General features: G+C 35.1%; 1 protein-coding gene and 1 long non-coding RNA gene across 2 annotated transcripts; both read left to right on the forward strand.

Annotated features, from left to right (window-relative positions):
* The first annotated feature begins 6,037 nt into the window (after nucleotides 1-6,037).
* LOC131951435 (uncharacterized) lies at nucleotides 6,038-8,763 on the forward strand. Its single transcript, XR_009388423.1, has 3 exons — nucleotides 6,038-6,206; nucleotides 8,078-8,139; nucleotides 8,580-8,763. It is a non-coding gene; the product is annotated as an uncharacterized LOC131951435 (long non-coding RNA).
* A 2,405-nt stretch (nucleotides 8,764-11,168) lies between these two features.
* LOC131951465 (tyrosine-protein kinase SRK2-like) lies at nucleotides 11,169-12,891 on the forward strand. The gene has a single exon (XM_059313884.1). It carries the CDS (start codon nucleotides 11,331-11,333, stop codon nucleotides 12,771-12,773), a length of 1,443 nt encoding a protein of 480 aa, XP_059169867.1. The 5' UTR covers nucleotides 11,169-11,330; the 3' UTR covers nucleotides 12,774-12,891.
* Nucleotides 12,892-13,373: the final 482 nt, after the last annotated feature.

A 13,373-nucleotide genomic window follows, 5' to 3' on the forward strand; every position in this document is an offset into this window, starting at 1 on the left:
ATGCAGTTTTTACGTATTTCTTTGTAATTGCAAGAGCCTTCAGATATAACGAATGAGCTAAGGGTAATGTTATGGCTGTTTATCGTTTTGAAACTTCGAATTTTCCAAATGGTAAAAATATTTCAATGATGGATTGAGCATGAAAGAATTTTTTCAAAACTCTTATAGTACGAGAAAAATGGCCCGTTGAGGAAGGATACACCGGGCGCTAGGTTGATAGTGCTGTCTCTTTTCTCTAAACTAAAACCAACCCACCCCCCCACACACACACCACCCCCACCCCCACCCCTCCCACCCCCACCCACCCCACACACCACCCCCCCCCAACCCCCCCCCCCCCCCACCCCCATCCCCAAAAAAACATGTCTACCGTCCCATTCAACGAAATATAATTATATACTTTTTCCAGTGTCCGCCCCCCTCCCCGAAAATTCTACCCCCGCCCCCGAAAATTTCAAGTACCCCCACCCCTCTCCGGGGAGGAAAAAGTCTGAAAGAAACACTGGTGTCGCGCTTAGCCACTACGCGAAGAATTTCATTAAAGAAATTGCGAGAAAACCACTTTTTAGATTAGACACATTAATTAGGCGGTAATTTTATTATAGAGTATCGATGAGGAAACCACCCCACCCCACCCCCCCCCCACACACACACACCACCACCCCCCCACCCCCCTACCCCCCACCCCCCACTCCCAAAAAAATCATGTCTACCGTCCCATTCAACGAAATATAATTATATACCTTTTCCAGTGTCCGCCCCCCTTCCCGAAAATTCTACCCCCGCCCCCGAAAATTTCAATTACCCCCACCCCTCTCCGGGGAGGAAAAAGTCTGAAAGAAACACTGGTGTCGCGCTTAGCCACTACCCGAAGAATTGCATTAAAGAAATTGCAAGAAAACCACTTTTTAGATTAGAAACATTAATTAGGCGGTAATTTTATTATAGAGTATCGATGAACGATGAAGAAATTTCTTTTGAGTTGGGGAGGGGGGGGGGGGCTCAGACGTTCCTACGCGTGGGGTGGGGCTTCGCCCCTACCCGAAGAATTGTATGCAAGAAACTCTTCACGCAAACCATTTAGATTAGACAACATTTCCTTTTTATTCAATGTTTACGCGATAATCAATGACGTCATTATATTACTGTGTGCACTTTCCGCCGTGAGATTATTTTCAACTCTATGCTAAATGTGTCGACGTCATACTTCGTCTTTCGTTTCACTGTGAGAGTTTTTAATTTCCTTGTGTTTTCTCTAGAGCGTTCTTGTCAGACAGAGCGTTCTTGTCAGATACACAGACAGACAGCGAAACTATTATTATAGATAAATAAAACAGAATAGCTACCATCCAAAAAGAACAACATGCCGCATTTAAAAAAAAAACAACATTAAATACAAAAAGTATCATCATATACAATAATGTGCCAAAACTAATCGCAATAGCTACCATCATACAAACATCAGGCAAAAAAAGTCCTACCATCATATACGAACATCAGGCAAAAAGGTCTAAAATAACATACAATCATGTGCCATTAAATACAAATTATTTGACCCTCTGACGCAAGAGATGTGCACTAGTAAGATCCAGGATAACAGGATATAATTTATTATCCTAGTACAAAAAAACCACTTGTTGTTTGAGATACCAATCTTGTCGAGCCACTCTACAGTTAAACCGGACATCATTTTTTCTGGGAATTATAAACCCACACAACAGATCTCTCCTTCAAAGTCACGTGATGGGTTTGTGAACATTTTCTTTTATCCATCTGCAACGAGTAAGTAAATATTTGCATCACAGCTTTTGTTATTCGGTTAATTGAGGTCAAAAGTTTTTGAAAGACCAAAACAGTGGTCCAAATTTCACTCAGTAAAAAATGTCGTATGAAAAGTAAGAATAAGGTCATGTTCCGCCATGTTTCTTGAAATTATGGGATTCCGTCCGGACATTTTTATTTGTTGCGAGAAATATTGTTGTATATCCGAGTATAGGACGTATGTACTCCGAGTATTTCACTGTTATTAATTTAGATATCACTACGTTTGTCGTAAATATTTTTAAGGTTGTAAATATTTCCTTCTCGAGGTGCCTGACTGGTCAATAGGGTAGAAGATCTTCCCTGGGGGTGAAAATACGGCACACTTGGGGATATGAGGCTTTACTTCCAGTTTATGGATCTGGTTTTATCATTAGGTGAAGTTTATGAATCTGGTTTTACAGCTAGGTAAAATTTATGAATCTTGTTTTATCACTAGGTGAAGTTTATGAATCTGGTTTTATCATTAGGTGAAGTTTATGAATCTGGTTTTATCACTAGGTGAAGTTTATGAATCTAGTTTTATCACTAGGTGAAGTTTATGAATCTGGTTTTATAGCTAGGTGAAGTTTATGAATCTGGTTTTATCATTAGGTGAAGTTTATGAATCTGGTTTTATAGATAGGTGAAATTTATGAATCTGTTTTATTGCTAGGTGAAGTTTATGAACGTTTTTATCATCAGGTGAAGCTTATGAATCTGGTTTTACAGCTAGGTAAAATTTATGAATCTTGTTTTATCACTAGGTGAAGTTTATGAATCTGGTTTTATCATTAGGTGAAGTTTATGAATCTGGTTTTATCATTAGGTGAAGTTTATGAATCTGGTTTTAAAGCTAGTTGAAGTTTATGATTCTGGTTTTATCATTAAGTTAAGTTTATGAATCTGGTTTTATCACTAGGTGAAGTTTATGAATCTGGTTTTATCTTTAGGTGAAGTTTATGAATCTGGTTTTATAGCTAGGTGAAGTTTATGAATCTGATTTTATTGCTAGGTGAAGTTTATGAATCTGTTTTATCAGTAGGGGAAGTTTATGAATCTGTTTTATCAGTAGGGGAAGTTTATGAATCTGGTTTTATAGCTAGGTGAAGTTTATGAATCTGATTTTATTGCTAGGTGAAGTTTATGAATCTGTTTTATCAGTAGGGGAAGTTTATGAATCTGTTTTATCAGTAGGTGAAGTTTATGAATCTGGTTTTATCATTAGGTTAAGTTTATGAATCTGGTTTTATCACTAGGTGAAGTTTATGAATCTGGTTTTATCACTAGGTGAAGTTTATGAATCTGGTTTTATCTTTAGGTGAAGTTTATGAATCTGGTTTTATAGCTAGGTGAAGTTTATGAATCTGATTTTATTGCTAAGTGAAGTTTATGAATCTGTTTTATCAGTAGGGGAAGTTTATGAATCTGTTTTATCACTAGGTGAAGCTTATGAATCTGGTTTTACATCTAGGTGAAGTTTATGAATCTGGTTTTTATCATTAGGTGAAGTTAATGAATCTGGTTTTATTGCTAGGCGAAGTTTATGAATCTGGTTGTATTGCTAAGTGAAGTTTATGAATCTGGTTTTATTGCTAGGTGAAGTTTATGAATCTGATTTATTGCTAGGTGAAGTTTATGAATCTGGTTTTATAGATAGGTGAAATTTATGAATCTGTTTTATTGCTAGGTGAAGTTTATGAATGTTTTTCTCATCAGGTGAAGCTTATGAATCTGGTTTTACAGCTAGGTAAAATTTATGAATCTTGTTTTATCACTAGGTGAAGTTTATGAATCTGGTTTTATCATTAGGTGAAGTTTATGAATCTGGTTTTATCACTAGGTGAAGTTTATGAATCTAGTTTTATCACTAGGTGAAGTTTATGAATCTGGTTTTATAGCTAGGTGAAGTTTATGAATCTGGTTTTATCATTAGGTGAAGTTTATGAATCTGGTTTTATAGATAGGTGAAATTTATGAATCTGTTTTATTGCTAGGTGAAGTTTATGAACGTTTTTATCATCAGGTGAAGCTTATGAATCTGGTTTTACAGCTAGGTAAAATTTATGAATCTTGTTTTATCACTAGGTGAAGTTTATGAATCTGGTTTTATTATTAGGTGAAGTTTATGAATCTGGTTTTATCATTAGGTGAAGTTTATGAATCTGGTTTTAAAGCTAGTTGAAGTTTATGATTCTGGTTTTATCATTAAGTTAAGTTTATGAATCTGGTTTTATCACTAGGTGAAGTTTATGAATCTGGTTTTATAGCTAGGTGAAGTTTATGAATCTGATTTTATTGCTAGGTGAAGTTTATGAATCTGTTTTATCAGTAGGGGAAGTTTATGAATCTGTTTTATCAGTAGGGGAAGTTTATGAATCTGGTTTTATAGCTAGGTGAAGTTTATGAATCTGATTTTATTGCTAGGTGAAGTTTATGAATCTGTTTTATCAGTAGGGGAAGTTTATGAATCTGTTTTATCAGTAGGTGAAGTTTATGAATCTGGTTTTATCATTAGCTTAAGTTTATGAATCTGGTTTTATCACTAGGTGAAGTTTATGAATCTGGTTTTATCACTAGGTGAAGTTTATGAATCTGGTTTTATCTTTAGGTGAAGTTTATGAATCTGGTTTTATAGCTAGGTGAAGTTTATGAATCTGATTTTATTGCTAGGTGAAGTTTATGAATCTGTTTTATCAGTAGGGGAAGTTTATGAATCTGTTTTATCTCTAGGTGAAGCTTATGAATCTGGTTTTACATCTAGGTGAAGTTTATGAATCTGGTTTTTATCATTAGGTGAAGTTAATGAATCTGGTTTTATTGCTAGGCGAAGTTTATGAATCTGATTTTATTGCTAAGTGAAGTTTATGAATCTGTTTTATCAGTAGGGGAAGTTTATGAATCTGTTTTATCACTAGGTGAAGCTTATGAATCTGGTTTTACATCTAGGTGAAGTTTATGAATCTGGTTTTTATCATTAGGTGAAGTTAATGAATCTGGTTTTATTGCTAGGCGAAGTTTATGAATCTGGTTGTATTGCTAAGTGAAGTTTATGAATCTGGTTTTATTGCTAGGTGAAGTTTATGAATCTGATTTATTGCTAGGTGAAGTTTATGAATCTGGTTTTATAGATAGGTGAAATTTATGAATCTGTTTTATTGCTAGGTGAAGTTTATGAATGTTTTTATCATCAGGTGAAGCTTATGAATCTGGTTTTACAGCTAGGTAAAATTTATGAATCTTGTTTTATCACTAGGTGAAGTTTATGAATCTGGTTTTATCATTAGGTGAAGTTTATGAATCTGGTTTTATCATTAGGTGAAGTTTATGAATCTTGTTTTATAGCTAGTTGAAGTTTATGATTCTGGTTTTATCATTAGGTTAAGTTTATGTATCTGGTTTTATCACTAGGTGAAGTTTATGAATCTGGTTTTATCTTTAGGTGAAGTTTATGAATCTGGTTTTATAGCTAGGTGAAGTTTATGAATCTGTTTTATCAGTAGGGGAAGTTTATGAATCTGTTTTATCAGTAGGGGAAGTTTATGAACCTGGTTTTATCATTAGGTGAAGTTTATGAATCTGGTTTTATAGCTAGGTGAAGTTTATGAATCTGATTTTATTGCTAGGTGAAGTTTATGAATCTGGTTTTTATCATTAGGTGAAGTTTATGAATCTGGTTTTATAGCTAGGTGAAGTTTATGAATCTGGTTTTATTGCTAGGCGAAGTTTATGAATCTGGTTGTATTGCTAAGTGAAGTTTATGAATCTGGTTTTATTGCTAGGTGAAGTTTATGAATCTTATTTATTGCTAGGTGAAGTTTATGAATCTGGTTTTACAGCTAGGTGAAGTTTATGAATCCAGTTTTATTGCTAGGTGAAGTTTATGAATCTGGTTTTATAGCTAGGTGAAGTTTATGAATCTGGTTTTATAGCTAGGTGAAGTTTATGAATCTGGTTTTATAGCTAGGTGAAGTTTATGAATCTGGTTTTATCATTAGGTGAAGTTTATGAATCTGGTTTTATCATTAGGCGAAGTTTATGAATCTAGTTTTATCATTAGGTGAAGTTTATGAATGTGATTTTATCGTTAGGTTGCGTAAATAAAACTGTCTATCGTTGTTACGCTTATAGAACTTGTAAGTTTATCGTTCTTTCTCGCGTTAATTCGTGTCTGGTTAGCCAGGGAGAGATAAAAGTTTTCGAACTAAATCAATTGTTGTGAACGGGGTTTCCCAATGATAACAAAAAACATGGCGGCTATTTGTTAGTAGGTCCCGCTTCAAGATTTCAAAATCATCAAACGTTCCAGAAATGCAACAACTGTAAAAACTTGCAACGCTGTTTTGTTCATATGGATGGGAACAAACACATGTGTATGCATTTTTGAATATAAAAGTTTTGTGGCGGTAAGTATAGCCTATTGATTTTATTTCTTTTGTTGATAGTTTGTCCAAGGCTAGGGGACATTACTCTGACTCTACTCAGTCTTTGCTACGAGACTTAAGATTCCCAGACCTAGACCTAGATCTAGATCTAGATTCTAGAATCTACCTATTAAGATCTACATTGCTTTAATCTAGTTCTAAGAGTATAAGTTCATGAATTAGAATATATTAGATCTAGATTCTAGATCTAGTATTTTAGTGATCTAGATAAAATATTAAAAATATTAAGAAAAGGATGACGGTAAAAACTAAAACAACAGGAAAATGAGGATGACTTCTCCAGTCTCACTCAGCCTACGACTTACTTATTAATCGAATCTAGATTCTAGATCTAGATCTCTAGATATTAGATCTAGATATCTAGAACTTAGACAACAATGTTAATGTTAATAGATCTAGATCTAGCTAGATTACTGAACTAGACTCTAGTACTGATTACTCAGTGATTACTGTTTAATATTTTAGAAGTAGGCCTATACTATATAATTTAATAAATATATAGTTATTAGAAGTAGCTTGTAGATAGATGGCTAGATAGATAGTATTACTAGATCTAGATAGAGATAGTAGAATAGATCTAGATCTAGATTCTAGTTGCAGATGGTAGTATGGTAGGCCCTAGATCTAAAATCTAGATCTAGAGAATCTAGTTTAGGTAAATCCTACCCTAGTTAAGTTTAGTAAGAGCTAGTAATGCCTAGTAAGGCTAACCTGTTTTTAATTTTAAATTAATTTTTTTATATCTAGAATCTAGACTAGATCTACTCTAGCTATTTACTAGATCAGTAGCCAGTAGAGTGATTAGAGTAGTAGTAGAGTGTAGTGTAGAGTACTGTAGACTATTGTAGAGTGTAGGTACTAATAACTAGACTGAAACTAAATTAGACTAGAATCTAGGTCTAGATACATTTAGGGCTTACAGACTTATCAGACTACAGTGTTGCAATGAGTAGATCTAGTAATATATAGATTAAATTTAGTTTAAAATTGTTACAGTAGTGCTACTACCTTTCTAAGTAGTAAGTAGTGTAGACTACTAGAAGAGCAAGATGATAGATCTCCATCAAGCTACAATAGAGTTTAGTTAGTAGTTAGTTAGCCGTAGTAATAGTACCAAAAGCAGTGTAAGTAGCACAGTAAAAAAAAAGTATTACTAGGCCATCTATTATTGTATTAGGCCCTTTTATTTTTAGCAAGTTAAAGTTTGGTTAAGTACTAGTCTTCTAGCAAGTTGCCTAGTAGTAAACTTATAAACTAGATCATGTGTATTAGTACTATTAGACTTGTAGGCTAGTCTTGTTAGTCTAGACTAGGGACTATAAAATCTACAATTGATAACTTTCGGCCTTTTAGTATAAGCCTAATTATTAATGAATTACAGGGTACAAAAATTAATAAATTGGTCAGAGTCAGTATGGTTACAGTTAGCTGTTAATAGAATTAAGTTTTAGATCTATTGACTACAATTTTTAGTTACAAGTAATGAAAATGAAACTAATAGTTTTGTAATAGTTAAGATATGGTTAACTGTAAACCAGATATTTTAGTTTTTAAGACAAGCTAAGTAGATAGAAAACTGAACCTTTACAATAAATTAAACCTTTTATAAATATATATATATATATATATATATATATATATATATATATATATATATATATATATATATATATATATATATATATATATATATATATATATATATATATATATATATATATATATATATATATATATATATATATATATATTAATATCTCATATTAGTTAAATAATTATTTTAATATAATAAATGGATAAACTTAATAATTTATTATATTTAAATTCCCTAGGTACTTGGCAAGCAATTTTCTCACACTTTACTGTGGCTATTGGTGCTGATCTTGAACTAAAGGTGAGCTGAATTTTTTTTTATAATAAGCCATTTTTCAGCTTAAGCCCAAGTTTGAAATCGATTCAGTGTTCTAATTCTTAAAGAATATGTTGCTACTAAGATTATATACTGTAAGTATTAATATGTATGGCTTGATAGTGGGACTGTCAGACAGTAGCTTTTACATTTCTATCCTAAAAGATAAGAGTTCAGATCCCTGGTTTTAGTCCTGGTATGATGTCCTAAGTCTCATGAGTACCAGCTCTCATGAGTACCTGGCTCAAGATAGGGAAATTAAAGGTGGCTGGGTATATACCTCTGAACACTCTAATTTTACATGCAAATGTCACAGAAACAGGTGAATTTTAATTCAACTGCTATGTTGGCTGTCTGTTTTAATCAATGATTAATTTTTTCATATTACAGAAAGTTGTTAAAAATATTATTTATTTAATTTCTAGGTAAATGGAACAGCATGGATGTGGATTTTTAGACACAAGGAAGCTGAATTTAACTTTTAATGAAGAATTTAAATGATGATTGTCCATGAAAAGAAATATTAATCATATACATTGTAATGCTGTATTGATGCATCTTCTGTTTTAAGTAATTAAAAAACCATCCATTTATGAAATTATTTTCATTTTTTTTTTCAATTTTAAAACTGTAGTTCTGTTTTGTTATTTGAAAACAATGATGAAAGTATACTGAACTGCCATTGAGATATTAATATAAATGCTATTGTTTATAGTTTAATTCTTTCAGAAGCAACTATATTGACATCAAAACTGAATCTTTATTGTACACTAAGTATAAAAGCTTACCCGCAAACCAGTCCATGTCAACAATTTATTGACATTCAAACATTAAATTTTTTTAAAGGTGATTTTTCTTAAATAAAACAGACTACTTTCATATGGGATAAGAAACATTTAATTTTGAAATTGATTGGTTTATTAAATTTTAATGGAGCTGAAACTAAAACACTGGGTACAAATTTATTATTACTTTGTTTCTCAGAAAATTGCAAATTTTGAACATAAGAACTGTGGGAAGTAGGCAATGATGTTAAAATATCTCTTGAAACTTGAAGAAATTGTGGAAGGTTTAGAGATAGAAAACAACATTTCAGAAGATGATGTTTGAAATAATGGTAAAATATCTTTAGCAGCTAAATATATTTAAATTAAGTTCATGCAAGGCTTTAGAAACATCAATTGGATAAAACTCTATAATTTCATTAACATTTTATTAATATCAGCTCCAAAGGAATAATATAAACAAGTTACACATCATCAATAAATCAAATTTGCAGATATTTCCATTTCACCAAACTTTCTCTAAGTCATAATATATATTTTAAATTCATGGCATTTTGTTAGGCTAGATATGTTGACTTTTATTTACCACAATAATCTGATTATATAAATTAGGATTACCCAGCTGTCATACATTCTTCTTTTTACTGCCCTCCTTTATGAGGGGGAGGTAAAAATCATCATAAAATGTGTGATGCAATTTACAGATGAACCCTCTCTCTCTCTACCCCTCCCCCTATATATATATATATATATATATATATATATATATATATATATGTATATCTACATAATCTCTAAAATCATGTTGGTACCTCTACCTGTTTGAATGTTAGGCCCATTTCCTTAAACTGTTTCTGTGTGGATCTTCTCCATGGGGGTCATCTATAAATGACGTCACGCATCTTTTTGACGATTTTTACCTCCCCCCTCCCCCTACACATCGTCACAAAAAGCCAGACCCCCACCCCCTAAAATGACGTCACACAGTACTAGATTCTAGATCTAAATTACTACAGTTGCCTACACTCTAGATTTAGTTCTTAAGTTCTACAACAAGACTACACTAAACTTCGCTAGATCTAGAATAATCTAGATTCTATATATAAATTGATATTGAACATATTCTAGTCTACCTGTCTTAAAGTAAATAAATAGCCTATTTATTAGGCCTAATTTTAGTAATTTAGTAATTAATTCCAGTCAACTACACTGTAAAATAAAAGAAACTAGATCTAGAATCTAGATCTCTAGACTACTCTTGAGTCTATAAATTAAAAATAAATCCTGTAAGTCGTATGTTACTGTCTAAGTCGGAATTTTCAAGAGGGTTTTTTTTAAAGTCATAGATCTAGATATAGAATTCTAGATCTAGAAATCTAGACTCTAGATCTAGGCTATATATATTTATTAATTAAATTAGGCTTGATTTCAGATTTACGATTGAAATCTTTTAATCCTATAAATATCATATTTTATATAGATTATAGATGTATTATTATTATACAGGTTGTATTCTAGATCTATCTAGATCTATATAAAATATAATATATTTGTGTGTGTGTGTTATTTTAAACTTAATTTACTTAAAACAACTTATTGTCGGAGTTTTTTTTATTCCAAAAACGAAAGTAGATTTCAAAACTTAAAAAAAAAATAAATAAAAAATATTCACATTTGGTTTGAAAAAACAAAAAAACGCCAGCTGGCAACTACCGGAGCGAGAACTTGGTAAGCTACTTTAACAACTTACAAGCCCAATATTCGTGATGCTTGTCTCGTTGAAATATTGGATATAAAAATAATTTTTAAATCATTTCTTTCAGTCACAACAGACGGAGAGTGATTGGGACAAGTAGTCAGCTGACTGTCAAGTTGGTGATCTACTGCCCACCCACAGCCTACACACTGTCACCTCAGCCTTCACACTGTCACCAACAACCCACACACTGTCACCAACAACCCACACACTGTCACCTACAACCCACACACTGTCACCTACAACCCACACACGGTCACCTACAACCCACACACGGCCACCTACAACCCACACGCTGTCACCAACAACCCACACACTGCCACCTACAACCCACACACTGTCACCAACAACCCACACACGGCCACCTACAACCCACACGCTGTCACCAACAACCCACACACTGCCACCTACAACCCACACGCTGTCACCAACAACCCACACACTGCCACCAACAACCCACACACTGCCACCTACAACCCACACACTGTCACCTACAACCCACACACTGTCACCTCAGCCCACACACTGTCACCAACAACCCACACACTGTCACCAACAACCCACACACTGTCACCAACAACCCACACACCGTCACCTCCACACAGCCTGTAGTCCCCCCTTGACCTACGAGCACAATGAACTGTTTCCACGGGAAGCTATCCAACCTGGAGTGTGATACCATTCTAAAGTTATCTCCCCTCGGCTCTTACCTTATTCGAACGTCCCCCACAGACCCTGACTTGCACGAGTTATGTTTCCATGACGGCCGGGTCCGTGAAGGGAACTGCGTCGGGTACTGGAAGATCTACCCCGCTGACAACGGGAGCTGGTCCATCAAGAAGGGGGAAGAATTCCCCGACTACTCGGCTCTACTTCAACATTACACACAGCGTAATGTGATTACGTCCCCTTGCTTGAAAAAACCTTATGGAGGGGAGGCAAAAGCGGACCAGGGTTTGGAATCTCTGGAGTGTTATCTGGGTCACGTTTCGTCACGTGACTCTGAGAGTCTGCTGGCACCGTCACCGCTAGGGTCTTTTCTCATCCGCGATGACGTCACGGAAGCTGGCGTCAAGGTGCTGAGTGTTCGGGACCAGGACACAGATGGCGCTACCTGCGTGAGACACTACCCAATCAAGATGGCCGCCGGAAGTGGCGAGTGTGTGATCGCAAACATCCGCTTCATCAGCTGCGTGGAGCTGGTCAGACACTTACAGTATGACGGATATGGCGTGTGTACAACGCTGACCACGCCTTGCTCCAAAATCACACCGGAAGTATCGGATCTTGTGATACCTCGCGAAAATCTAAAAATAGGTTTGGTTCTAGAGGTGGGTCGGCTTGGAAAAGTTTACCAAGGTAAATTAAACGGTACAACAGATGTGGCAATTGTGGAGCTGAAACATAATTTAATTAAGGTTGACGAATTTATCCACGAAGATCAGGAAAAGTGGACATTTCAGCATAAAAATATAGTTCGTCTTTACGCTTTGTGTGACAGCGGTGATGCGGTTTTTGTTGTCATGGAGAGGATGTCCAATGGAAGGCTGGTGGATTTTTTACGTAGCGAACAGACGACTTTCGTTGATTTGATGCACATGGGGACACAAATAGCAAAAGGTATGGCCTATCTTGAAGAAAAGAATCTCATTCATCGAAATTTAGCAGCATGCAATATCCTAGTGGGTGAAGACAATATTGTAAAAATATCTGAGATTGGCTGGACGAGGTTTTTAAAAAATAAAGCGAGCCAATCAAATAACGTTTTATATTCCGTGCGTTGGATGGCCCCGGAAGTGCTGACGTCGGAAAAGTTTTCCGTCAAGTCGGATGTTTGGTCGTACGGCATCGTGCTGTGGGAGGTGATGACGCGAGGGGGCGCGCCCTACTCCGGTATGGAAGACGACAGGGTGGCGCAGGAAGTCAAACGAGGCTACAAACTGCGGAGACCCAAGGACGCCCCGGAGGGTCTGTACGTGGAGATGGCCGAGTGCTGGAACCTTTGTCCGGAACAGCGGCCAACATTTGACCACCTCGTCCAGTTCATGGAGAACTTTGACTGTAAACACACAAACTGAAACACTGGTAGTCGGAGATAAATGAAGAATTATTTAAGTTAAAGACTGTGCTACGGGCATGGTAAAGGAACATTTAATACGGCATATGCTACAATAAATTAGAACTCAATAAAAAATAGTCTAAAATGTTAAAAATTACTTTGTGATATAGATAGGTCTATCCTATATTAAGAAAACATCTTTAACTTATACAGATATAGGGTGTTTTCTATGTTAAATGAATGTATTTATGTATGTTTTGTGAGTTAAATATATGCCTTTATGTATGGTGTTTTGTATTCTAAATGTTGTATGTTAAATTCGACATGTAAATCTGTTATCGATTTTTTAAATCGCAACCTTGACCTCTTGGAACATGTGTCACAAACTCAAGGGCACTGACCGGTGACAAAAATGTAGTCACTCAATGAACCAAGGCTAACCATTGGCAGGTCACACAGGCGGTGAGCAGGGCTGGGGGGAGTTATAGGAGACTGGCATAGGAGGATCTTGTACGTAATGGTGAGAGGGTGATATCGTCAGGGGCGTGACGATGTTACACTGGTTACGCTTCAGCGGTCACGTGCATCCCAGAACTCCTAAACAAGAAATCTGAAATAG

This window comes from Physella acuta, unplaced genomic scaffold, assembly GCF_028476545.2.
Source record: "Physella acuta isolate Inbredline_101_S28 unplaced genomic scaffold, ASM2847654v3 ptg000813l, whole genome shotgun sequence".
Classification (NCBI taxonomy): Eukaryota; Metazoa; Mollusca; class Gastropoda; family Physidae; genus Physella; species Physella acuta.